The sequence below is a fragment of the Chenopodium quinoa genome, unplaced genomic scaffold (assembly GCF_001683475.1).
Source record: "Chenopodium quinoa cultivar QQ74 unplaced genomic scaffold, ASM168347v1, whole genome shotgun sequence".
NCBI classification, from domain to species: domain Eukaryota; kingdom Viridiplantae; phylum Streptophyta; class Magnoliopsida; order Caryophyllales; family Amaranthaceae; genus Chenopodium; species Chenopodium quinoa.
In genome coordinates this window covers 1,699-28,138 of record NW_018742795.1, presented here as the reverse complement: position 1 = coordinate 28,138, position 26,440 = coordinate 1,699, and the positions used below count along the sequence as shown (strand labels likewise).

General features: G+C 34.0%; 2 protein-coding genes, 1 long non-coding RNA gene and 1 pseudogene across 3 annotated transcripts; 2 read left to right on the top strand and 2 right to left on the bottom strand.

Moving 5' to 3' along the window:
- The first annotated feature begins 6 nt into the window (after nt 1-6).
- On the top strand, nt 7-1,221 carry LOC110724932 (zinc finger BED domain-containing protein RICESLEEPER 1-like). The gene is made up of 3 exons (XM_021904423.1): nt 7-398; nt 491-797; nt 910-1,221. Exons 1-3 carry the CDS (start codon nt 93-95, stop codon nt 1,047-1,049), a joined length of 753 nt encoding a protein of 250 aa, XP_021760115.1. The 5' UTR covers nt 7-92; the 3' UTR covers nt 1,050-1,221.
- Nucleotides 1,222-1,929: 708 nt separating this feature from the next.
- On the bottom strand, nt 1,930-5,443 carry LOC110724931 (heat shock cognate 70 kDa protein-like). Its single transcript, XM_021904422.1, has 2 exons — nt 4,705-5,443; nt 1,930-3,648 (listed from the first exon to the last, which is right to left on the bottom strand). Exons 1-2 carry the CDS (start codon nt 4,916-4,918, stop codon nt 2,132-2,134), a joined length of 1,731 nt encoding a protein of 576 aa, XP_021760114.1. The 5' UTR covers nt 4,919-5,443; the 3' UTR covers nt 1,930-2,131.
- An 8,087-nt stretch (nt 5,444-13,530) lies between these two features.
- Nucleotides 13,531-15,266, top strand: LOC110724930. Its single transcript, XR_002512081.1, has 2 exons — nt 13,531-14,512; nt 14,915-15,266. It is a non-coding gene; the product is annotated as an uncharacterized LOC110724930 (long non-coding RNA).
- A 2,927-nt stretch (nt 15,267-18,193) lies between these two features.
- LOC110724934 lies at nt 18,194-21,080 on the bottom strand (annotated as a pseudogene).
- Nucleotides 21,081-26,440: the final 5,360 nt, after the last annotated feature.

Sequence of the window (26,440 nt, the reverse complement as noted above, 5' to 3'; positions counted from 1 at the left end):
GTACTAATTATCCTACCGCTAATGTATACTTCCCAAATGTGTTGAAAATCCGTTTACTCTTGAAAGAGGAGCTTGAAAATTCTGATAACTTCATGCATAAGATGGCAGCAAGAATGAATGAGAAATTTGCTAAATATTGGACCAACTTTAGCATAATCATGGCTGTGGCTGTTGTTTTAGACCCTCGATTTAAGTATGAGTTTGTGGAGTGGGCTTTTAAGAAGGTGTATGGGGAAATAGAGGGTACTAATGAGTTGGTGAAGTTCAAGGAAAGGTTGGATTATTTATATGGTGTTTATGTGACTGAGGCTTCCACAACAACACCACGAACAAGGCGCCGTTCTTCTAGACAGCCTAATGAAGAGCAAGTTGATGTTGCTTCTGATTCTTTTATGATGGTAACTGTGAACACTTGCTTTTTGTTTGATAATCAGCTTTAAATTCTGTTTTTTGTATGCTTTATTGTAATTTTTGTTTAAACATCTTTTAGGACTTTGATAACTTCTCTTCTAGAAAATCATATGTTGCTGCTAAATCTGACTTGCAAATCTACTTGGAAGAGCCATTGATTCCTCGTGCAACCAACATTAATATTCTATATCATTGGAAAACAAATGTTGTGAGGTATCCAATTCTTTCAAAGATGGCAAGGGACATCCTTGCAATCCCTATTTCAACAGTAGCTTCAGAATCTGCCTTCAGTACTGGTGGTCGAGTTTTGGACTGCTATAGAAGCTCTTTGAAACCAAACACAGCAGAAGCTATCATTTGCCTCAAAGATTGGACTTTTGGTGAAGGTATGAAAATAGTTTATGTATTTAAAATTACAATTTTTTTTGTTTCTTTTTGTACTATTTTATTTATGCTTAAGGCTGAAATTAACTTTTGTATGTATTCTTTTGGTTGTAGCTAATATGGATCCGCAATTGCAAGATTTATGTGGAAAAATCATGGCCATGAAAGTCAACGATGATGTGGGGGATACTCCCAGCCCCAGCCCTCCACAAAGTGCACCAGAAAGTCCTGCTGTCATGGAGAGTCAAACCTGATTATGTTGTTAATTTCTTCTAAAATTAGTTGATGAAACTGTTACTGTTATTTTGGACATGTATTTGGTTTTCTAGTTGAACTTTTATTTGCCTACTTGGAAGTATTTTGGACATGTAACTCTTGAATTATGTTGTTAAGTTATGTTTGCTTGAATTATGTGTTGAATTTGAAGTCTTGAATACTTGAATCTTACAGGTTAAAGAAATTAGTCAAATTACAGGTTAAAAAAATTACAGTATAAAGAAATTAGTAAATTACAGGTTTTTATTTTATTTTTTTTAATTAAAAAAAATCAGGTTTAGGCGGGTCGGGTTCAGGTCGACCCGTTTATAATCAGGTCGGGTTCAGGTTGGTTTTTTTGACCTGTTTAAGTAAACATGTCGGGTTCAGGTTGGGGGTCCTGACCCGTTTATGTAAACAGGTCGACCTGAACCCGACCCGACCCGACCTGTTTGCCAGCCCTAGGATTTGTTGGTGGTAAGGGAAAGGGGGCTCTGGCAGAGAGGCAGGGGAAGGAAGAAGAAGATATTTTATTTTAATTCTTTAATATTTTAAAAAATCAATTAAAAAGTGACACGTGTCAAATTACCTTTTAAAATAGGTTAACAATTCAACACAACCGGTCATTAAATGAAAAAGGTTCATTTTCGGAATGGGGTTACAAGGTGGGATTATTTCTAGAATTCGAAAAGGTGGGATTATTTCTAGAATTCGAAAATGTGGGATTATTTTGAGCAGATGGGCGAAAGGTAGGATTATTATTTTCAACTTAATAGCTCAGGAGGTAGCCCAAATCCAAAAAAGCTTAAGGGGGGTATAAAGTAATTAAGTCTTGTTAAATGTCAATTCAATCTAAAAAGACCAAAAAACATATTTTCACAAAAATAATTTGTAATCTGAAATTAATTTGTTACACCGTTACACGACCATAGACAAAAGCTAAGATTATACATGCATGTTAAGTGTATAATTTAGAAACCTGTAGCTAACGAGTAATGACATGAAATATCTCTAGCTGATAGCAGCACCTTTGTCAAGGCATGTCTCCAAATTATAAGGCCGAGAATTGTCTTGAGTTCATTCAACTTTTCCTCTTATTCAGAAACTCTCGAAACTTGTTCCAGCGAACTTCCACCATGTCCAACATACTTTCAGCATAATTCTGTAATGCAAGCTTTGCGTTGACAGCTTTTTTGTGCTGCTCGTCCTCTGCCTTGTAATTGTTGGCTTCCTCTACCATCCGATCAATCTCTTCTTTGGATAACCTACCACTGTGATTTGCAATACTGATTTGTTTTTTGTTGTCAGTGCCTATATGCTGCGCTGACACAGTAAGGATACCATCATTGTCGATTTCAAAGCAAACATCAAATTTTTCTTGACCTTGCGGTGCTGGAGGGATATCGTACAGAGTAAATGTACCTAAGAAGTTGTTGTCTTCAGCGATAGGTCTCTCACCCTCGTATACACTAAATGGAACGGTTGTCTCACCATCATAAGCAGTGAAAAGAATAGTTGACATTTTCACTGGAATGGTAGAATTTCTCGGGATCACAATATTCATTTCACCATAATAAAGCCTAACCCCAAGGGACAAAGGAGTAACATCTACTAGTGTGAAGTCTTTATTGTTACGTACACCGCTCAAGATTGCAGCTTGAATTGCAGCACCATATGCAACGGCCTCATCCGGGTTAATGCTTTGGCAAAGTTCCTTCCCTTTGAAAAAATCTTTCAACAATTCTTGAACTTTTGGAATTCTAGTTGACCCACCAACAAGAACAACATCATCAACATCACCCTTTTTCATATTGGCGTCTTCCAAACATCTCTTAACAGGATTTATACAATTTTTAAACAAATCCAGGTTCAACTTTTCAAACTTGGCACGGGAGATGGTTGAATAAAAATCAATACCCTCGTAGAGACAATCTACATCAATACTAGTCTCAGTAGCTGATGAAAGCATCCTTTTAGCCCTCTCACAAGCATATCTCAACCTCCCAATAGCCCTGCGCTCCTGACTGATGTCCTTGTTATGTTTCCTCTTAAATTCAGACACAAAGTAGTCAACCATTCTACTATCAAAATCCTGACCACCTAAATGAGTGTCTCCGTTAACAGCTTTCACTTCATAAGCCTGTTTACTAATTCTGACCAAAGATACATCAAATGTCCCACCGCCAAGATCAAAAACTAACACGTTCTTAGCCATGTCTTTCCTATCATTGCTCATATCGTTTAGACCATAGGCAATGGCAGCAGCAGTTGGCTCATTGATAATGTGCATGACATTGAGTCCAGCAATGGTACTGGCAGCTTTTGTTGCCTGACGCTGGGAATCATTGAAATAAGCCGGGACAGTGATAACAGCATTTTTCACTTCTGAGCCAAGGTAGGTCTCTGCAGTCTGTTTCATCTTCATTAGGACCATTGAAGAGATTTCCTCTGCAGAAAATTCCTTTTCTTCGCCCTTATAGGTGACTACAATAACAGGTTTGTCGTCTTCAGACGCAGAAATAACCTTAAAAGGCCAGAGTTTCATGTCATTCTGCACTATTTCATCAGTGAATCTTCTGCCAATAAGCCTCTTTGCATCTGTAGTTTATTCCAGTGGTTAAGAAAGCAATTATAAGAAATTGACAAATGTAATACAGCTATTGCATCAATTTGTTTCAAAATAAATTGCAAAACTTTGACTAAATGTGAGAGCTCTTGTTGCAATTTTATGAAACGGAGAAGTATAAACTCTTTTAAAATAAAATAAAAAACATAACTACATAAGTAGTTAAATGTGCTTTAGGAGACATATAAGAGTTAAAGAGTATATCTAACCCATTGTCTCTTTACGACGATTGTTTCATTTTTTTTATATATAAAATAATTACATTCTAATAACACTTTGCAATAATCATCAATCCGTTGTCTTCCTCTTACAATTTTTAAATACTTCAACTTTAATTCCCTACTTATCAATAACACTTATTCAAGTGATATCACTTTTGAATACAATATCAGATTTTTTAGAATGCTATCTTCTCATATTGAGAAACGAAATTTGTTTCTCATGGAGAATATCACGTGAGAAACAAATTTTGTTTCACAATATGAGATATTAGACATCCCCGAGTGGAAGTGCTTGTTTACAATAAGTACTACATCCGTTAACTTTTAGTTGTAACAAAGGGTATTATTTATAAGACGTAACACAATGTATTTTTTATTGCAACTAAAAATTAACAAAAGTATTAAAAATGAACAACAATAATAAGTTTCAATTAATCGACGATAATTATTTGAAGTTTAAAGATTATTTCCCTTCAACTAAAATCAACTAGGAATAATTACTTTCTAAACCGGATGCTATCGACATATATTGGACACACATTATAAAGTCAATCTAGTAAAACATAATTACGGATTAATTAATAATTCTAGTGTACATTAAATATTTATTTGATAAAAATAATTTCATCTGGGTTTACGGTCAGTTTTAGCTAACATGGATGCTATTATATGGACACACGTTAGGATTTAGGAATATCATCTGTGACCAAACGTTGTTATACGAAGTATAATAAACGAAGCAAAATTATATTGTAACATGATATACATGAAGATTGAAGGATAGAGGTTAAGAGGTAGAAAACGAACCAAAAATAGTATTAATAGGATTAGAAGTAGCCTGATTTTTAGCAGCCTCGCCAACAAGACGCTGGGTTTGATTGAAAGCAACACAAGATGGTGTCGTTCTGTTTCCTTGATCATTGATAATGATTTCAACACGGCCGTGCTGCCATACTCCAACACAAGAGTATGTTGTCCCGAGATCGATTCCTATTGCCGGCAATTCTTTTTTACCTTCCATAGTTTTATTTGTTTAGACAGGATGGAAATTTGAGGGATTTAACGTCGGATAAGGGAAAGAAAGAACGGTTGGTTAGGGTATTTGTTTGAAGCAATTTATAACAGAGTAGTTTGACTTGCAAAATAAATTATGTGAAATTTACTTATAGGAAGGTCCGTAGGTGTAGAATACTTAGGATTTTTTAATTTTATCTTTTTAGGAAGTGTACACTACTTAGGATTGGGTAGAAAAAAGCCTTGAGCACGCCTGATCTGATCTTTATAGAAATAGAATAATTGAAGACAGATAGAACGTAGCTACGAGAAGAGAAGGTATGCCGCTTGTTCCTTCTACTTTTTACCGAATTAAATTGTTGTTCGGTCGTGGTACTTTGTTATGTGTACCCAGAAAAAGGGGAAAACTCTGGTTCGAAGACGGTTTTCAAGCTTACTAAAATCTTATAGGAAAATTTGAGTTTATAAATCCCAACTTTGGGCGATTTACGATGAAAAATCTCAACTATGCATTATCCCTCAAAAATCCCAACTTTGATACATATTTCTTTTAAAGATCCCAACAGGTCACCAAACCTATTACTTTAGGTTACAATCCACGTGTCAACACGGGATTGGTAAAATAATAATTCAAAAAATAAATACTAAAAAGAATTAATTCAAAAAAAAAAAAACTAAATGAACCAAAAAAATCAAAACAGTAGCCCCTACCCCATCCCGGAAAACACCCTACCCACACCCCACCTCGTCGGATTATCGCCCTCAACCCGACAACCCCTCCCCATCCCCGGAATCCGACGACAAACCCTCTCCCACCCTCGAAAACCCACCCCTGTCCCTCCTCCCACCCTCGCGAAACCCACCCACTAACCCCCTAACCCGAAAACACCCCTCCCCTAACCCCACCTTCGAAAACGCCCCCTTCCCCTTCCCCAACCGTGGATCGATTTCTGGGGTGGGGGAAGGGAGGGGGCGACTTCGAGGGTGGGGGTTTTGGGAGGGGGCTTTAAGGTTTAGGGTGGGAGGGTTTCACGAGGGTGGGGGGAGGGTTTTTCGTCAGATTCCGGCGACATGAAGGGATTATTGGGGGTGGGGGAAGGGTGGGCGCCGTTTTACGGCGGCGGGGAGAGGTTTTCGGGGATGGGAGGCGATTTCCGGCGGGGTGCTGGGGTGGGGGTGAGGGTGAGGTGTTTTCTGGGATTGGGGTGGGAGCTGGGGGTTGGGTTTTTTTTAATTTTTTGAATAAATCAGATTTTTTTAAAAAAATAACAATTATTAATTTTATTGTTTGGACCACTAAAATTTTGACAAGTGGCGATTTTATTTTAGAAAAAATGAGTTAACCTTCTCTTCAAGTAACCGGTCATCTGGTATCTATAAAATAAAATGAGTACCAAAGTTGAGATTTTTTTAGGGATAATGCATAGTTGGGATTTTTCAAAGTAAACCACCCAAAGTTGGGATTTATAATCTCAATTTTCCAATCATTTAATGCAAGTAACCATTCATTCGTCAAATTCGTAAATATTTGCACCACAAAGAATCTAGCTATAGTCACATTTGTAAGTCGTTCATTTAAAATACTAATTGTAATTAAAAAAAAATATTTAAACCCTATGAGTTGTTTTTACAAACGAGTTTGGCAAATACTTTTAACAAAAAATAAATTAGAAAAAAAAAAACTTGCCTTAATTATAAAAAATATATATATTGCGATATAAACAATTAAACATTTTTTTATTAAAAATAATAATAATAAAGATTTATATAAATACATACATTTTATTTATTTTTTATTTTTTTGAAAGAAGTCCTAAAGGACATTAAATTTCATTAATTATAGTCATACGACATCTACAATTGATAAGTAACGATAATGAAAACGAATTTAACACAATCAAACAAGAATTAATCGGGGAAGGGCTAAGAATCCAAATACATAAATACAACAATTCGACACATTCTCGAGTTGTTGTCTCATACAACTTTTTGAGTAGATCCGTCATCGCTTCGCAATTTTGGGAGTAAGTAAATTCTTGTGCTGATTCCGACCCGTAATCCGAATCCGAGCCATAATCAATCGTAGCCCCGTAAAACCGCAGATCAAAATAAACACAAATAAAACCTTGTCTTTCGAAGGAGTCCCGGAAAACCTTGTCATTCGAAGGAGATCAAGAAAACCTTGTCTTTCAAAAGAGATAAACCCTTTCTTTCGAGGGAGACATTATTGCAACAAAAAAAAAAACAAAAAGCTTAAAAAAAATAATAAAGATTAGGGCTTTCCACCGGTGAAATCCATTGGAAGCCCCTTCAAATTGACAATGGAGGCTAGAGTTTAGGAGAGAGTTCAGAGAGGAGGCTAGGGTTTTTTTTTTACATACATTTTATTTTAATTAAAATAATATTAATAATCTATACTTTGTTAAACCTCCATAATTCTCTCTTTAAACTTGTAAATACCTTTATCCCTATAAAAAAATCATGTAAAATCGAAGAGCATTAGAGCATCTCCAGTGGTTCAATTATAAGGACTTGCTTGCAATTTAAATAAAGTTCCTAACTACATGCTTATCACTGGAGAAAAAAAATTGAGCAACATGCAAGTAACTGTAGGCCAAACAAGCTACATGCTTGATAGAAAAAGAGAGAAATAAATTCTACTCATACTATACTATGTGTAAAATTATTTATTTAATTTTCATTGGAACAAGTTGTTGCTTAAAAGTATTGTAGCTTAGAAATTTATGTGGAAAAGCAAGCTACAATTTTTTATAGCTTGCCACCGGAGATTTTGATGTTCTTATCTTTAAAAAGCTTGCCACGGGAGATGCTCTTGTCTTTCCAAAAAAAAAAAAAAAAAAAAAAATCCAAGAGAATTACTAACGTGCTACCGTCACGTGTTCAAACATTAAGGCTAATTAAAAATCTAGTCAGTTATAAATAAGTTTCAAAAGAAATGAACAAAAACAAATTAAGTCTTACAACTTGAAACCATGACCGTTATTCAAGACCCATTAAAAGTGGTAAATAAATCAACCCAAGTTTAAATAAATTCAAATTTAAAAAATAAAATAAATTCTAAACGGTAACCAACACTGCTCTCCAATATTTTAGGTGAGCATTCGAATTCCATATAATTCCTGCGTGTAATTCCTGATTTCATTCATCATCAATATTATTCCATAGTGCAAGGGTGGGTTTTTTTCTCCCAGTTCTCAGGTTTTCCCATGGTAACATTATCTCACTTTTACTTGCTTTAATTTCTTCGTGGATGTTCTTAGTTGTTGTGCTTGCTTGTTCTTCATTGTTATGGGTCGATTGCAATTAGTTTGAGCTCTTAACCCTTACATAACTTAGTGCCTAAAATCAAGTTGTAAGCTTTGTCAAGTTGCTAATTGAATTTCTATCACTTTGTAATAAATGCTTAACTTGAATAAGTAATTTAATTTGATAACTTTCTTTTATTCGTGACTACTATAACATGATTAAAGTATGGGTTTTAATGTTCTTTTTATTCAACAATTTCTGCAAATAAGTTCTTTTTATTCAAATCAAACACCAAATAATATTACTAATTTAACAAGCGATGACAATCACTTAACAAACTGAACAAAAGAAATAGAACATCAAATTATTGAGCGATCAACCATTTTATAATCAATCTACCATGAATCATACGAGCCTAACATCTGCGTTTTATATAGAAATAGAAAGGGAAAGTATAAATTTCCCATTCCGATCCCATACAAAAACGAAAAATAGTTATTAGAAATATCCAACAAATGTAACAAAAATAAAAATATACTTGGCGACTTTTATTACACCTTGTTTTTGCAATAGGTCTAAGATGCATCCTCGTGCACTTATTTTAGATGCAACATCAACCCACAAGCCCAATTTCAAACGTGCCCCATTAAAAAAGCCCCAAACCAAAATGAGCCCACCCAAAAACTGAACATATGTTTAAATTACAGCCCACTCAACCATCACTTTCAACGGCTATTATTTTTTTTTTTTAAAAAAAAACGTCACTCTTAAATTTAAATTTCTGAAATTTATTATTCATTTATTTGATTTTCTCCCTCTAACAATCAAACACAATTCACTCTCTTCAAAACAACCATGAATATTTGAGATGAGATGAAAAAAAACAAGTTCTCCCTTAAAAATGCAATTTAATGTAAATTTTACTTAATTTTGTTTGAATTTATATGTTTATCACTTAATTTTAAATTTTACTTAATTTTGTTTGGATATTGTTTTTTTTTTTTTTTTTTTTGAAACCTGTTTGGATATTGTTCGATACTCTATTGTTCGAAATATTCTTATGTTCATATTTTGAATACTTATGTTCACTTTTTGAAATACATATGTTCATATTTTTTATGCGTATGTTCACTTTCTTAGATGTTTATGTTCATATTTTGAATCCTTGTAATCTTTCTGAAATGCATATATTCACTTTCTAAATCCATATGTTCATATTTTTTTATGTATATGTTCACTTTCTAAAATGCTTAATTATGTTCATACGCATTAAAAAATGAACCAATGCATATGTCACATTTAATACTTATGATGCATATGTTTCATTAATAATCATATTATTTTTTATTTCTTCAATTTTTATGTTCATAATTAAATGTCTTATATTCATAATAATATTTTATATGTTCATGATGTAAATATTCATAGTTAATATTTGTTGTTCATGAAATATTCTCATTAAATCTGTTTATGCATATGTTCTCTTTCTTAAATACACATGTTTATATTATTTACGCATATATTCACCTTTTAAATGCTTATATTCACTTAAAGGAAACAAATGCTTATGTTCATATTTTGAATTGTTATGTTTACTTTCTGAAATACAAATGTTCATATTTTTTATGCCTATATTCACTTTTTGAAAAGGTAATATTCACATTTAAGGGAACCAATGCATATGTTCATATTTTGCATGATTATGTTCATTGATAAAAAAAATGTAGAAAATCAGATGAAATTAATTAGCTCATAAGAAATCGAAATTTATACATAATACATCAAATTGATCGAACATAACCAAAAATCAGATGAAATTGAATAACTGATCAATCGAAACTAATCGAAGCTAACCTAAAATCATACAAAACACAATTACAACTGAAACTAACAAAAAAAATAATTAGAAATCACAAAATTAAGCAACTAACCTGCATTGACGATGTCTTCGTCGAGAACAACCAATTCCATATTTATCCAATCGAAACAGATGCAATCGCAAAATAGAGGATAATTTTTCCAAAAAAAACAGAGAAAAAAGAAATTAAAGAAGGAGAAAAAACATAGAATAATTTTTCCAAGAAAAAAAACAGAGAACAAAACTATAGTAATGAAAATTTTTATAGAAAACTTTGATGAGAATTAGGAAATACAAGAGAAGAGAGAGAATTGGAAAAGAAGAAACCAATTTTTTTAAAAAGGAAACTAAGCTGCATTTTGAGCAGTGACATCTACTTCTAGGTGTAGGAGGTTACACCTAAGAATATGTGTTGCTGAACTTGATTGATAGAATTTGGGTGCACGCATAAATTTAAAACCCGAATATCATATAACAATTCTATGATTTCATAAATTTATCATAAATTGTACAAATACGTTTGTGAGAGTTCATATGTCTCTCACTCTCTTTGATAGAACCCCTAGTTTCTATCAATCATTGGTGGAACTCTTTTGATTAGCTCACCTCCTAACCCTTTCACATACAACATATTTATAGTGGTTGTTCGCCACTCTCTAAATCTTTCTACACATGTCTAATATTACATGTATCTAGATTAGAGCTGTCAATTCGGGTAAACGGGTCGGGTTAGTGTGAGTTGGGTCATCTCGGGTCAGGTCAATACGGGCTAATGTCATAACATATGCGGGTCGGGTTCGGGTTGGGTCATGCTTGAGTCGGGTCACGTCGGGTCATACATCTTATCGGGTTTAGGTCATGTTACATTCGAGCCGGGTGAAAAATAGGTCGGGTTAAATTTGGCTCTTTACGATTTTAAACGAGTTAAGGTCGTTCTCGGGTTCGAGTCGGGTTCGGTTCAAGTCAATTATTTACGGGTTATAATTAGGTTGGGTCATTCTCGAGTTCAAGTCGGGTTCGGTTCAAGTAATTAATTTGCGGGTTATAATCAAGTCGGGTCATTTTCAAGTTAGGTCATTTTCGGGTTCGAGTCGGGTTCGGTTCAAGTGAATAATTTGCAGAAAACATGTTTCGTCCATGAGTAAAAACATGTTGTGAAACTAACCTCTTAAAATTCAAAGTGAAATATTAAAGGAATAGAGTTAGGATTCAATTTTCATTCCAATACCAACATGAGATAACGACCTATACATATTGATTTAATAACAAGTCGGGTTGAATTTGAGACAGGTCAATAAACAAGTCGGGTTGATTTGGGCCGGATTTGAAACAGGTCGGGTAGAAATTCGAGTCGGGTTTGTAGCAGGTCGGGTAAAATTCGGGTCGGGTTAGGAACAGGTCGGGTTGAATTCGGGTCATGTTAAGAACAAGTCAGGTTAAATTCGGGTTTTAACGGGTTAAAACAACGGGTTTGGGTCAATTTTGTTTCAGGTCGAGTTCGGTTCAGATCAATAATTTACGGGTTACATTCAGGTCGGGTCGTTTCTAGGTCGGTTAATGTTCCGATTCGGGTCTCAAATACTCGGGTCAACTCGGGTCTATGGTTGGTTTCATGTCGGGTTCGGGTCACCATTTTTTTGGGTTCAGACGGGTCAGTTAATAAGTCGGGTTAGAGTCGATATTTCGAGTCGGGTCAGCTTTTGACAGCTAAGCCCAGACCATCTCTAGCAGACTAGCACGCACATTCCGAAAGAGTAGATGTTAATCAACTCAATGTAACGTAACTTTTCTGTATTAATTACATACTCCGTATACAAAGTATTTTTGAATAAATAAAAAAACATTAAAGTATTTTTGTTACTCTGTAGATTTTCTACACTAAAATAGATGTAATAAGACCATAATTGATTTATTAAGGGCTTGTTTGGAATTATTTTTGGTTTTCAGTTTTCTTTTTTTTTTAAAACTAAAAACCAAAAACAGGAAAAGAGAAAAAGGTGTTTTCACTTTTTTGTTGTCGGTTTTCAAAATTATCATGATTATAAGTCTAAATAATTTTTGATTCATTATGTGACACATATAAATATACTTTTAAAAAATAAAAAACCAAAAAACAGAAAACCACAGCGATGTCAAACGAACCCTTATTAATTAGTATTGTACTTTGTGTATGTTAACAAACCAATAAAATTGGAAAGTAGGTAAATTTATTAGAAAAGATTTTACAACATTGTACACACGAGCTTAAGAAAACATAGCTTCAAATAAGACTCATATCTATAGTACTACAGAAAGAGAAAGGACATCTTGGTCGACTTTTTTAAAAATACCCTTATCCATATCTAAATTTACTATTTCAATTTTTTTTTAATTACCCTCTTTTTTAAAAAACTACCATCCTTTTAAAAAAAACTACCATCTTAATAAAAACTAGATGAAGCCCGTGCGATGCACGGTTTGTTTGATTTTTTTTAAATAATTTTTTTTTTTGTATTTATAAGCCTAAAATTTGTTATATATTTAGATCAAATTCCTAATATTAAAAGATTTTATATAATATTTAATTAATTTAAACTTAAAAATCTCATTCGCCAATTTTGTTTACATGACATTTAAATTATTTAATTATAAAAGAAATTAATAATCTCTTATTTAATTGGCTACTACTAAGATTTATAATCCTACATGGCGCGCTGAGAAAATTAGATCCTACGTGGCTCTCTAAAAACTCGGGAAAAAACTCCCCTTTATATATATATATTAGATTTAAAAAAAAAACATTAACATTTTTTTTCAACAATTTTGTAATCAACTAATATTTTTTTATTAGAGTATGAAATAAATTTTAAAAATCCAACTTGATATAATACTTATATTGTACACGCACGCATCGTGTGCGTCTCTTAGCTTGCCTATCTAATTAAAATAGATTGTCAAAAATCGATTTAAATTGGGAAATTAATTTACTACAGCTGGAAATTTCTTTGCTACAACCGGAAGTTAATAACATTGAATATATATATATATATATATATATATATATATATATATATATATATGTATATGTATCCGGTGAGAATTCATACTTTTTATGTGAGAACACTTTTTATGTTCTAAATTTTTACTCGTATGTTCAAAATTTTAAATTTGATGTTCTAAACTTTTCTCCGAGTGTTCTAAATTAAATAAAATGTTTTAGGAAAAATTGAAAAGAATAATCCCACCTTTCGCCCATCTGCTCAAAATAATCTCACCTTTTCGAATTCTACAAATAATCCCACATTGTAACTCCATCTTCCCAAAATGAACCTTTTTACCTACAACCGTTTCAACAGGTAATTTTTTTTTTGTTTGAATAATAAAACAAAGGCAAAATAATAAAAAAAAAAAGAAAAAGAAAAAAAAACCCAAACACCGTAATCCAGCCCCCACCCCACCATTAGCACCGCCATCACCACCACCATCACCGTAACCCAGCCCCACCCCATCGGCGATAGCTTAACCGCACCTCTGCCCCACTAATACCGGCGAATTGAAACCCTCCTTCCCCTTTCTCCCTCCCCGAAAAACCATCCCAATTTCAAACCCCAGCCTCTTCGAACCACCACGAAGACCACTCGAAAACCAATTTCGAACCCCAGCCTCTTCGAACCACCACGAATACCACCCGAAACCCCATTTAAATTGGCTGATTGAATTGGAGCTTGTGGCTGCATTTTAGGGTTGAATTGATGCTTGTGGTTGCGATTTGTGGGGCTACGACATCACGGTGGCTCGGAGGTTAGGGTAATTGTGGAATTAGTGAAGTGGTGGTTGTTGTGGGATATGTTGGGCGAATTTTGAGGTTGTGCGATGGTTGATTTATGCGGCAACAACTGATTTGGAGGAGGTGCACTGGGGTTGTTTATGTGGCTGGGCGATGTGGCTGGGTGTTGTGGGGTTGTTGAATTTGTTGTGATGGTGGTGATGGTGGTAAGGCGCGACGGTCAGCTGGGTCACTGGTTGTGATGGGGTTTAGGATTTGTTAGGGCTGGCAAAAGCTGACCCGACCCGACAACCCGACCCGAACCCAACCCGAAATAAATGGGTTTTGATAGAGATTTTCAACCCGTTTATGTAATTGGGTCAACCCGAACCCGACCTGAAGTTAAATGGGTCGGGTTCAGGTTGAAAATCCCAACCCGAAACCAACCCGCATAAACCCGTTTATTTAATTGGGTCGGTTTCAGGTCGGGTCAACCCGAACCCAACCCGCTTAACTTAAAACCCTAATTTAAAAATATGGGCCAAGCCCAAATTATCTAACCCTAAGCTTTTCCTCTTTCACTCGCCGCTTTCTTTCAGACTTTCACTCAAACTCTCTCTCTTCTCAGTTTCTCTCTCTTCTCTCCTCTCTTTTCTCTCTCTAACTCTTGAAGATTGAAATAAAAATTCTTGAACCTTGAAGATTGAAGCTTCATCTCAAACATTCTGAAGGTAATAATCCTATTATTCGATTTTTTATGAGTTTGTTTGCTCATGAGTCATTTGTTTATGCAATTTCCTTGATTTGGTTATGCAATTTTCAGATTTCTTTGATTTTTTAAGCGATTTTTTGCTATTATGGTTTATGTATGCTTTGTTTATGTGATTTAATCATTTAATGTTGTTCGTTTGTTATTTTCTTACTCTGCAATTTCTTTCGAAGATTTGATTTGTTATTTACTTATTTTGCGATTATTTGCGATTCGTTTATGCGATTTTTTGCCCTGATTTGATTTTCTTACTCTGCAATTTCATGAGTTTGATTCTTTATGTCATGACTCATGAGTTTATACTTCTGTTTTTCATGTTTATACTTCGGATATGAGTGTAATTCTTTTTTTAATTTATTCACAGATGGCTAATAGCCCTAATCCTGATGAACCCATTGATCTTCCGGATTCTGATTCAGATGATGAAGTTTCTGATTCTCATCAAACGGAATCAAAGAAGAAAACCTCTAATGTCACCTCGCTGAATAAGCCTGGAATTCATTTCAAGCGCCAACGAAAGCTCACTTCAGATGTGTGGGCAAATTTTGAATTCCTTGATAAACCTGACGAACAAGGTAACATCATTTGCATGTGTAAAAAATGTGGGCAGAAATATAATGCTGAAAGTAGGCAAGGAACTGGTAATTTAAAACGCCACATTAAGAAATGTAAAAAAAGGACCTTTAAAGATGTGGGTCAGATGATTATTGATTCAAGCAGTTCTGGTTCTATGATGAAGGGTTCCTACAATTGATTATGATATTGTTCGTGAGATGTTGTCTATTGCTGTGGTGAAACATGATTTGCCTTTTCAGTTTGCTGAATATAGTGCTGTTAGGAAGTTGATTAATTACATAAATCCTGATGTTAAACTTGTGTCTCGAAATACTTTGAAGGCTGATGTTCTGAAAATGTTTAAGAGGGAAAAAGATAAACTTAAGGAGGAGTTGAGTGTAGTTAAGGGTAGGATTTCTCTTACATCTGATTGTTGGACTTCAATTACTACTGATGGTTACATGTCTTTGACTGCCCATTTTGTTGATAATCAATGGAATTTGCAAAAAAAAATTCTGAACTTTCGTTTTTTGCCTCCACCTCACACCGGTGTCCATATGTCTGACCATGTCTATGATTTTCTTAAAGAGTGGGGTATCCAAAAGAAAATCATGTGTATTACTCTTGATAATGCTTCCTCTAATGATGTGTTTGCTGATGTAATTAAAAATGAACTTGATTTGGTATGTGGGGGGGATTATTTCCATGTGAGGTGTTGTGCACATATCCTAAATTTAATTGTGCAAGATGGGTTAAAAGAAATTAATGAGGCTGTTGTTAAGGTGAGAGAAAACTGTGAAGTATTGTAAAGGGTCTAAGGCTAGAAAGCAACGTTTTTTGACTTGTGTGGCACATGTTGAACTAGACTCAAGTAGAGGATTGAGACAAGATGTCCCTACTAGATGGAATTCAACTTATTTGATGTTAGAGAATGTTTTGTACTACAAAAAAGCTTTTCTTCATTTTCAAAAGGTTGATGCCAATTACATTCATTGTCCAACAAATGAGGAGTGGGGGAGAATAGAGAAGTTATTTAGATTTTTGAAGGTCTTTTTTGATGTGACAAATGTTTTTTCGGGTACTAATTATCCTACCGCTAATGTATACTTCCCAAATGTGTTGAAAATCCGTTTACTCTTGAAAGAGGAGCTTGAAAATTCTGATAACTTCATGCATAAGATGGCAGCAAGAATGAATGAGAAATTTGCTAAATATTGGACCAACTTTAGCATAATCATGGCTGTGGCTGTTGTTTTAGACCCTCGATTTAAGTATGAGTTTGTGGAGTGGGCTTTTAAGAAGGTGTATGGGGAAATAGAGGGTACTAATGAGTTGGTGAAGTTCAAGGAAAGGTTGGATTATTTATATGGTGTTTATGTGACTGAGGCTTCCACAACAACACCACGAACAAGGCGCCGTTCTTCTAGACAGCCTAATGAAGAGCAAGTTGATGTTGCTTCTGATTCTTTTATGATGGTAACTGTGAACACTTGCTTTTTGTTTGATAATCAGCTTTAAATTCTGTTTTTTGTATGCTTTATTGTAATTTTGTTTTAAACATCTTTTAGGACTTTGATAACTTCTCTTCTAGAAAATCATATGTTGCTGCTAAATCTGACTTGCAAATCTACTTGGAAGAGCCATTGATTCCTCGTGCAACCAACATTAATATTCTATATCATTGGAAAACAAATGTTGTGAGGTATCCAATTCTTTCAAAGATGGCAAGGGACATCCTTGCAATCCCTATTTCAACAGTAGCTTCAGAATCTGCCTTCAGTACTGGTGGTCGAGTTTTGGACTGCTATAGAAGCTCTTTGAAACCAAACACAGCAGAAGCTATCATTTGCCTCAAAGATTGGACTTTTGGTGAAGGTATGAAAATAGTTTATGTATTTAAAATTACAATTTTTTTTGTTTCTTTTTTGTACTATTTTATTTATGCTTAAGGCTGAAATTAACTTTTGTATGTATTCTTTTGGTTGTAGCTAATATGGATCCGCAATTGCAAGATTTATGTGGAAAAATCATGGCCATGAAAGTCAACGATGATGTGGGGGATACTCCCAGCCCCAGCCCTCCACAAAGTGCACCAGAAAGTCCTGCTGTCATGGAGAGTCAAACCTGATTATGTTGTTAATTTCTTCTAAAATTAGTTGATGAAACTGTTACTGTTATTTTGGACATGTATTTGGTTTTCTAGTTGAACTTTTATTTGCCTACTTGGAAGTATTTTGGACATGTAACTCTTGAATTATGTTGTTAAGTTATGTTTGCTTGAATTATGTGTTGAATTTGAAGTCTTGAATACTTGAATCTTACAGGTTAAAGAAATTAGTCAAATTACAGGTTAAAAAAATTACAGTATAAAGAAATTAGTAAATTACAGGTTTTTATTTTATTTTTTTTAATTAAAAAAAATCAGGTTTAGGCGGGTCGGGTTCAGGTCGACCCGTTTATAATCAGGTCGGGTTCAGGTTGGTTTTTTTGACCTGTTTAAGTAAACATGTCGGGTTCAGGTTGGGGGGTCCTGACCCGTTTATGTAAACAGGTCGACCTGAACCCGACCCGACCCGACCTGTTTGCCAGCCCTAGGATTTGTTGGTGGTAAGGGAAAGGGGGCTCTGGCAGAGAGGCAGGGGAAGGAAGAAGAAGATATTTTATTTTAATTCTTTAATATTTTAAAAAATCAATTAAAAAGTGACACGTGTCAAATTACCTTTTAAAATAGGTTAACAATTCAACACAACCGGTCATTAAATGAAAAAGGTTCATTTTCGGAAGATGGGGTTACAAGGTGGGATTATTTCTAGAATTCGAAAAGGTGGGATTATTTCTAGAATTCGAAAATGTGGGATTATTTTGAGCAGATGGGCGAAAGGTAGGATTATTATTTTCAACTTAATAGCTCAGGAGGTAGCCCAAATCCAAAAAAGCTTAAGGGGGGTATAAAGTAATTAAGTCTTGTTAAATGTCAATTCAATCTAAAAAGACCAAAAACATATTTTCACAAAAATAATTTGTAATCTGAAATTAATTTGTTACACCGTTACACGACCATAGACAAAAGCTAAATTATACATGCATGTTAAGTGTATAATTTAGAAACCTGTAGCTAACGAGTAATGACATGAAATATCTCTAGCTGATAGCAGCACCTTTGTCAAGGCATGTCTCCAAATTATAAGGCCGAGAATTGTCTTGAGTTCATTCAACTTTTCCTCTTATTCAGAAACTCTCGAAACTTGTTCCAGCGAACTTCCACCATGTCCAACATACTTTCAGCATAATTCTGTAATGCAAGCTTTGCGTTGACAGCTTTTTTGTGCTGCTCGTCCTCTGCCTTGTAATTGTTGGCTTCCTCTACCATCCGATCAATCTCTTCTTTGGATAACCTACCACTGTGATTTGCAATACTGATTTGTTTTTTGTTGTCAGTGCCTATATGCTGCGCTGACACAGTAAGGATACCATCATTGTCGATTTCAAAGCAAACATCAAATTTTTCTTGACCTTGCGGTGCTGGAGGGATATCGTACAGAGTAAATGTACCTAAGAAGTTGTTGTCTTCAGCGATAGGTCTCTCACCCTCGTATACACTAAATGGAACGGTTGTCTCACCATCATAAGCAGTGAAAAGAATAGTTGACATTTTCACTGGAATGGTAGAATTTCTCGGGATCACAATATTCATTTCACCATAATAAAGCCTAACCCCAAGGGACAAAGGAGTAACATCTACTAGTGTGAAGTCTTTATTGTTACGTACACCGCTCAAGATTGCAGCTTGAATTGCAGCACCATATGCAACGGCCTCATCCGGGTTAATGCTTTGGCAAAGTTCCTTCCCTTTGAAAAAATCTTTCAACAATTCTTGAACTTTTGGAATTCTAGTTGACCCACCAACAAGAACAACATCATCAACATCACCCTTTTTCATATTGGCGTCTTCCAAACATCTCTTAACAGGATTTATACAATTTTTAAACAAATCCAGGTTCAACTTTTCAAACTTGGCACGGGAGATGGTTGAATAAAAATCAATACCCTCGTAGAGACAATCTACATCAATACTAGTCTCAGTAGCTGATGAAAGCATCCTTTTAGCCCTCTCACAAGCATATCTCAACCTCCCAATAGCCCTGCGCTCCTGACTGATGTCCTTGTTATGTTTCCTCTTAAATTCAGACACAAAGTAGTCAACCATTCTACTATCAAAATCCTGACCACCTAAATGAGTGTCTCCGTTAACAGCTTTCACTTCATAAGCCTGTTTACTAATTCTGACCAAAGATACATCAAATGTCCCACCGCCAAGATCAAAAACTAACACGTTCTTAGCCATGTCTTTCCTATCATTGCTCATATCGTTTAGACCATAGGCAATGGCAGCAGCAGTTGGCTCATTGATAATGTGCATGACATTGAGTCCAGCAATGGTACTGGCAGCTTTTGTTGCCTGACGCTGGGAATCATTGAAATAAGCCGGGACAGTGATAAGCATTTTTCACTTCTGAGCCAAGGTAGGTCTCTGCAGTCTGTTTCATCTTCATTAGGACCATTGAAGAGATTTCCTCTGCAGAAAATTCCTTTTCTTCGCCCTTATAGGTGACTACAATAACAGGTTTGTCGTCTTCAGACGCAGAAATAACCTTAAAAGGCCAGAGTTTCATGTCATTCTGCACTATTTCATCAGTGAATCTTCTGCCAATAAGCCTCTTTGCATCTGTAGTTTATTCCAGTGGTTAAGAAAGCAATTATAAGAAATTGACAAATGTAATACAGCTATTGCATCAATTTGTTTCAAAATAATTGCAAAACTTTGACTAAATGTGAGAGCTCTTGTTGCAATTTTATGAAACGGAGAAGTATAAACTCTTTTAAAATAAAATAAAAAACATAACTACATAAGTAGTTAAATGTGCTTTAGGAGACATATAAGAGTTAAAGAGTATATCTAACCCATTGTCTCTTTACGACGATTGTTTCATTTTTTTTATATATAAAATAATTACATTCTAATAACACTTTGCAATAATCATCAATCCGTTGTCTTCCTTTACAATTTTTAAATACTTCAACTTTAATTCCCTACTTATCAATAACACTTATCAAGTGATATCACTTTTGAATACAATATCAGATTTTTAGAATGCTATCTTCTCATATTGAGAAACGAAATTTGTTTCTCATGGAGAATATCACGTGAGAAACAAATTTTGTTTCACAATATGAGATATTAGACATCCCCGAGTGGAAGTGCTTGTTTACAATAAGTACTACATCCGTTAACTTTTAGTTGTAACAAAGGGTATTATTTATAAGACGTAACACAATGTATTTTTTATTGCAACTAAAAATTAACAAAAGTATTAAAAATGAACAACAATAATAAGTTTCAATTAATCGACGATAATTATTTGAAGTTTAAAGATTATTTCCCTTCAACTAAAATCAACTAGGAATAATTACTTTCTAAACCGGATGCTATCGACATATATTGGACACACATTATAAAGTCAATCTAGTAAAACATAATTACGGATTAATTAATAATTCTAGTGTACATTAAATATTTATTTGATAAAAATAATTTCATCTGGGTTTACGGTCAGTTTTAGCTAACATGGATGCTATTATATGGACACACGTTAGGATTTAGGAATATCATCTGTGACCAAACGTTGTTATACGAAGTATAATAAACGAAGCAAAATTATATTGTAACATGATATACATGAAGATTGAAGGATAGAGGTTAAGAGGTAGAAAACGAACCAAAAATAGTATTAATAGGATTAGAAGTAGCCTGATTTTTAGCAGCCTCGCCAACAAGACGCTGGGTTTGATTGAAAGCAACACAAGATGGTGTCGTTCTGTTTCCTTGATCATTGATAATGATTTCAACACGGCCGTGCTGCCATACTCCAACACAAGAGTATGTTGTCCCGAGATCGATTCCTATTGCCGCAATTCTTTTTTACCTTCCATAGTTTTATTTGTTTAGACAGGATGGAAATTTGAGGGATTTAACGTCGGATAAGGGAAAGAAAGAACGGTTGGTTAGGGTATTTGTTTGAAGCAATTTATAACAGAGTAGTTTGACTTGCAAAATAAATTATGTGAAATTTGGAGTGTACACTACTTATAGGAAGGTCCGTAGGTGTAGAATACTTAGGATTTTTTAATTTTATCTTTTTAGGAAGTGTACACTACTTAGGATTGGGTAGAAAAAAGCCTTGAGCACGCCTGATCTGATCTTTATAGAAATAGAATAATTGAAGACAGATAGAACGTAGCTACGAGAAGAGAAGGTATGCCGCTTGTTCCTTCTACTTTTTACCGAATTAAATTGTTGTTCGGTCGTGGTACTTTGTTATGTGTACCCAGAAAAAGGGGAAAACTCTGGTTCGAAGACGGTTTTCAAGCTTACTAAAATCTTATAGGAAAATTTGAGTTTATAAATCCCAACTTTGGGCGATTTACGATGAAAAATCTCAACTATGCATTATCCCTCAAAAATCCCAACTTTGATACATATTTTCTTTTAAAAGATCCCAACAGGTCACCAAACCTATTACTTTAGGTTACAATCCACGTGTCAACACGGATTGGTAAAATAATAATTCAAAAAATAAATACTAAAAAGAATTAATTCAAAAAAAAAAACTAAATGAACAAAAAAATCAAAACAGTAGCCCCTACCCCATCCCGGAAAACACCCTACCCACACCCCACCCTCGTCGGATTATCGCCCTCAACCCCGACAACCCTCCCCATCCCCGGAATCCGACGACAAACCCTCTCCCACCCTCGAAAACCCACCCCTGTCCCTCCTCCCACCCTCGCGAAACCCACCCACTAACCCCCTAACCCGGAAACACCCCTCCCCTAACCCCACCTTCGAAAACGCCCCCTTCCCCTTCCCCAACCGTGGATCGATTTCTGGGGTGGGGGAAGGGAGGGGGCGACTTCGAGGGTGGGGGTTTTGGGAGGGGGCTTTAAGGTTTAGGGTGGGAGGGTTTCACGAGGTGGGGGGAGGGTTTTTCGTCAGATTCCGGCGACATGAAGGGATTATTGGGGGTGGGGAAGGGTGGGCGCCGTTTTACGCGGCGGGGAGAGGTTTTCGGGGATGGGAGGCGATTTCCGGCGGGGTGCTGGGGTGGGGTGAGGGTGAGGTGTTTTCTGGGATTGGGGTGGGAGCTGGGGGTTGGGTTTTTTTTAATTTTTTGAATAAATCAGATTTTTTTAAAAAATAACAATTATTAATTTTATTGTTTGGACCACTAAAATTTTGACAAGTGGCGATTTTATTTTAGAAAAAATGAGTTAACCTTCTCTTCAAGTAACCGGTCATCTGGTATCTATAAAATAAAATGAGTACCAAAGTTGAGATTTTTTAGGGATAATGCATAGTTGGGATTTTTCAAAGTAAACCACCCAAAGTTGGGATTTATAATCTCAATTTTCCAATCATTTAATGCAAGTAACCATTCATTCGTCAAATTCGTAAATATTTGCACCACAAAGAATCTAGCTATAGTCACATTTGTAAGTCGTTCATTTAAAATACTAATTGTAATTAAAAAAAAAATTTAAACCCTATGAGTTTTTTTACAAACGAGTTTGGCAAATACTTTTAACAAAAAATAAATTAGAAAAAAAAAACTTGCCTTAATTATAAAAAATATATATATTGCGATATAAACAATTAAACATTTTTTTATTAAAAATAATAATAATAAAGATTTATATAAATACATACATTTTATTTATTTTTTATTTTTTGAAAGAGTCCTAAAGGACATTAAATTTCATTAATTATAGTCATACGACATCTACAATTGATAAGTAACGATAATGAAAACGAATTTAACACAATCAAACAAGAATTAATCGGGGAAGGGCTAAGAATCCAAATACATAAATACAACAATTCGACACATTCTCGAGTTGTTGTCTCATACAACTTTTTGAGTAGATCCGTCATCGCTTCGCAATTTTGGGAGTAAGTAAATTCTTGTGCTGATTCCGACCCGTAATCCGAATCCGAGCCATAATCAATCGTAGCCCCGTAAAACCGCAGATCAAAATAAACACAAATAAAACCTTGTCTTTCGAAGGAGTCCGGAAAACCTTGTCATTCGAAGGAGATCAAGAAAACCTTGTCTTTCAAAAGAGATAAACCCTTTCTTTCGAGGGACATTATTGCAACAAAAAAAAAACAAAAAGCTTAAAAAAAATAATAAAGATTAGGGCTTTCCACCGGTGAAATCCATTGGAAGCCCCTTCAAATTGACAATGGAGGCTAGAGTTTAGGAGAGAGTTCAGAGAGGAGGCTAGGGTTTTTTTTTTACATACATTTTATTTTAATTAAAATAATATTAATAATCTATACTTTGTTAAACCTCCATAATTCTCTCTTTAAACTTGTAAATACCTTTATCCCTATAAAAAAATCATGTAAATCGAAGAGCATTAGAGCATCTCCAGTGGTTCAATTATAAGGACTTGCTTGCAATTTAAATAAAGTTCCTAACTACATGCTTATCACTGGAGAACAAAAAATTGAGCAACATGCAAGTAACTGTAGCCAAACAAGCTACATGCTTGATAGAAAAAGAGAGAAATAAATTCTACTCATACTATACTATGTGTAAAATTATTTATTTAATTTTCATTGGAACAAGTTGTTGCTTAAAAGTATTGTAGCTTAGAAATTTATGTGGAAAAGCAAGCTACAATTTTTTATAGCTTGCCACCGGAGATTTTGATGTTCTTATCTTTAAAAAGCTTGCCACGGGAGATGCTCTTGTCTTTCCAAAAAAAAAAAAAAAAAAAAAAATCCAAGAGAATTACTAACGTGCTACCGTCACGTGTTCAAACATTAAGGCTAATTAAAAATCTAGTCAGTTATAAATAAGTTTCAAAAGAAATGAACAAAAACAAATTAAGTCTTACAACTTGAAACCATGACCGTTATTCAAGACCCATTAAAAGTAAATAAATCAACCCAAGTTTAAATAAATTCAAATTTAAAAAATAAAATAAATTCTAACGGTAACCAACACTGCTCTCCAATATTTTAGGTGAGCATTCGAATTCCATATAATTCCTGCGTGTAATTCCTGATTTCATTCATCATCAATATTATTCCATAGTGCAAGGGTGGGTTTTTTTCTCCCAGTTCTCAGGTTTTCCCATGGTAACATTATCTCACTTTTACTTGCTTTAATTTCTTCGTGGATGTTCTTAGTTGTTGTGCTTGCTTGTTCTTCATTGTTATGGGTCGATTGCAATTAGTTTGAGCTCTTAACCCTTACATAACTTAGTGCCTAAAATCAAGTTGTAAGCTTTGTCAAGTTGCTAATTGAATTTCTATCACTTTGTAATAAATGCTTAACTTGAATAAGTAATTTAATTTGATAACTTTCTTTTATTCGTGACTACTATAACATGATTAAAGTATGGGTTTTAATGTTCTTTTTATTCAACAATTTCTGCAAATAAGTTCTTTTTATTCAAATCAAACACCAAATAATATTACTAATTTAACAAGCGATGACAATCACTTAACAAACTGAACAAAAGAAATAGAACATCAAATTATTGAGCGATCAACCATTTTATAATCAATCTACCATGAATCATACGAGCCTAACATCTGCGTTTTATATAGAAATAGAAAGGGAAAGTATAAATTTCCCATTCCGATCCCATACAAAAACGAAAAATAGTTATTAGAAATATCCAACAAATGTAACAAAAATAAAAATATACTTGGCGACTTTTATTACACCTTGTTTTTGCAATAGGTCTAAGATGCATCCTCGTGCACTTATTTTAGATGCAACATCAACCCACAAGCCCAATTTCAAACGTGCCCATTAAAAAAGCCCCAAACCAAAATGAGCCCACCCAAAAACTGAACATATGTTTAAATTACAGCCCACTCAACCATCACTTTCAACGGCTATTATTTTTTTTTTTAAAAAAAACGTCACTCTTAAATTTAAATTTCTGAAATTTATTATTCATTTATTTGATTTTCTCCCTCTAACAATCAAACACAATTCACTCTCTCTTCAAAACAACCATGAATATTTGAGATGAGATGAAAAATCAAACAAGTTCTCCCTTAAAAATGCAATTTAATGTAAATTTTACTTAATTTTGTTTGAATTTATATGTTTATCACTTAATTTTAAATTTTACTTAATTTTGTTTGGATATTGTTTTTTTTTTTTTTTTTTTTGAAACCTGTTTGGATATTGTTCGATACTCTATTGTTCGAAATATTCTTATGTTCATATTTTGAATACTTATGTTCACTTTTTGAAATACATATGTTCATATTTTTTATGCGTATGTTCACTTTCTTAGATGTTTATGTTCATATTTTGAATCCTTGTAATCTTTCTGAAATGCATATATTCACTTTCTAAATCCATATGTTCATATTTTTTATGTATATGTTCACTTTCTAAAATGCTTAATTATGTTCATACGCATTAAAAAATGAACCAATGCATATGTCACATTTAATACTTATGATGCATATGTTTCATTAATAATCATATTATTTTTTATTTCTTCAATTTTTATGTTCATAATTAAATGTCTTATATTCATAATAATATTTTATATGTTCATGATGTAAATATTCATAGTTAATATTTGTTGTTCATGAAATATTCTCATTAAATCTGTTTATGCATATGTTCTCTTTCTTAAATACACATGTTTATATTATTTACGCATATATTCACCTTTTAAATGCTTATATTCACTTAAAGGAAACAAATGCTTATGTTCATATTTTGAATTGTTATGTTTACTTTCTGAAATACAAATGTTCATATTTTTTATGCCTATATTCACTTTTTGAAAAGGTAATATTCACATTTAAGGGAACCTATGCATATGTTCATATTTTGCATGATTATGTTCATTGATAAAAAAAATGTAGAAAATCAGATGAAATTAATTAGCTCATAAGAAATCGAAATTTATACATAATACATCAAATTGATCGAACATAACCAAAAATCAGATGAAATTGAATAACTGATCAATCGAAACTAATCGAAGCTAACCTAAAATCATACAAAACACAATTACAACTGAAACTAACAAAAAAAAAAAATTAGAAATCAAAAAATTAAGCAACTAACCTGCATTGACGATGTCTTCGTCGAGAACAACCAATTCCATATTTATCCAATCGAAACAGATGCAATCGCAAAATAGAGGATAATTTTTCCAGAAAAAACAGAGAAAAAAGAAATTAAAGAAGGAGAAAAAACATAGAATAATTTTTCCAAGAAAAAAAACA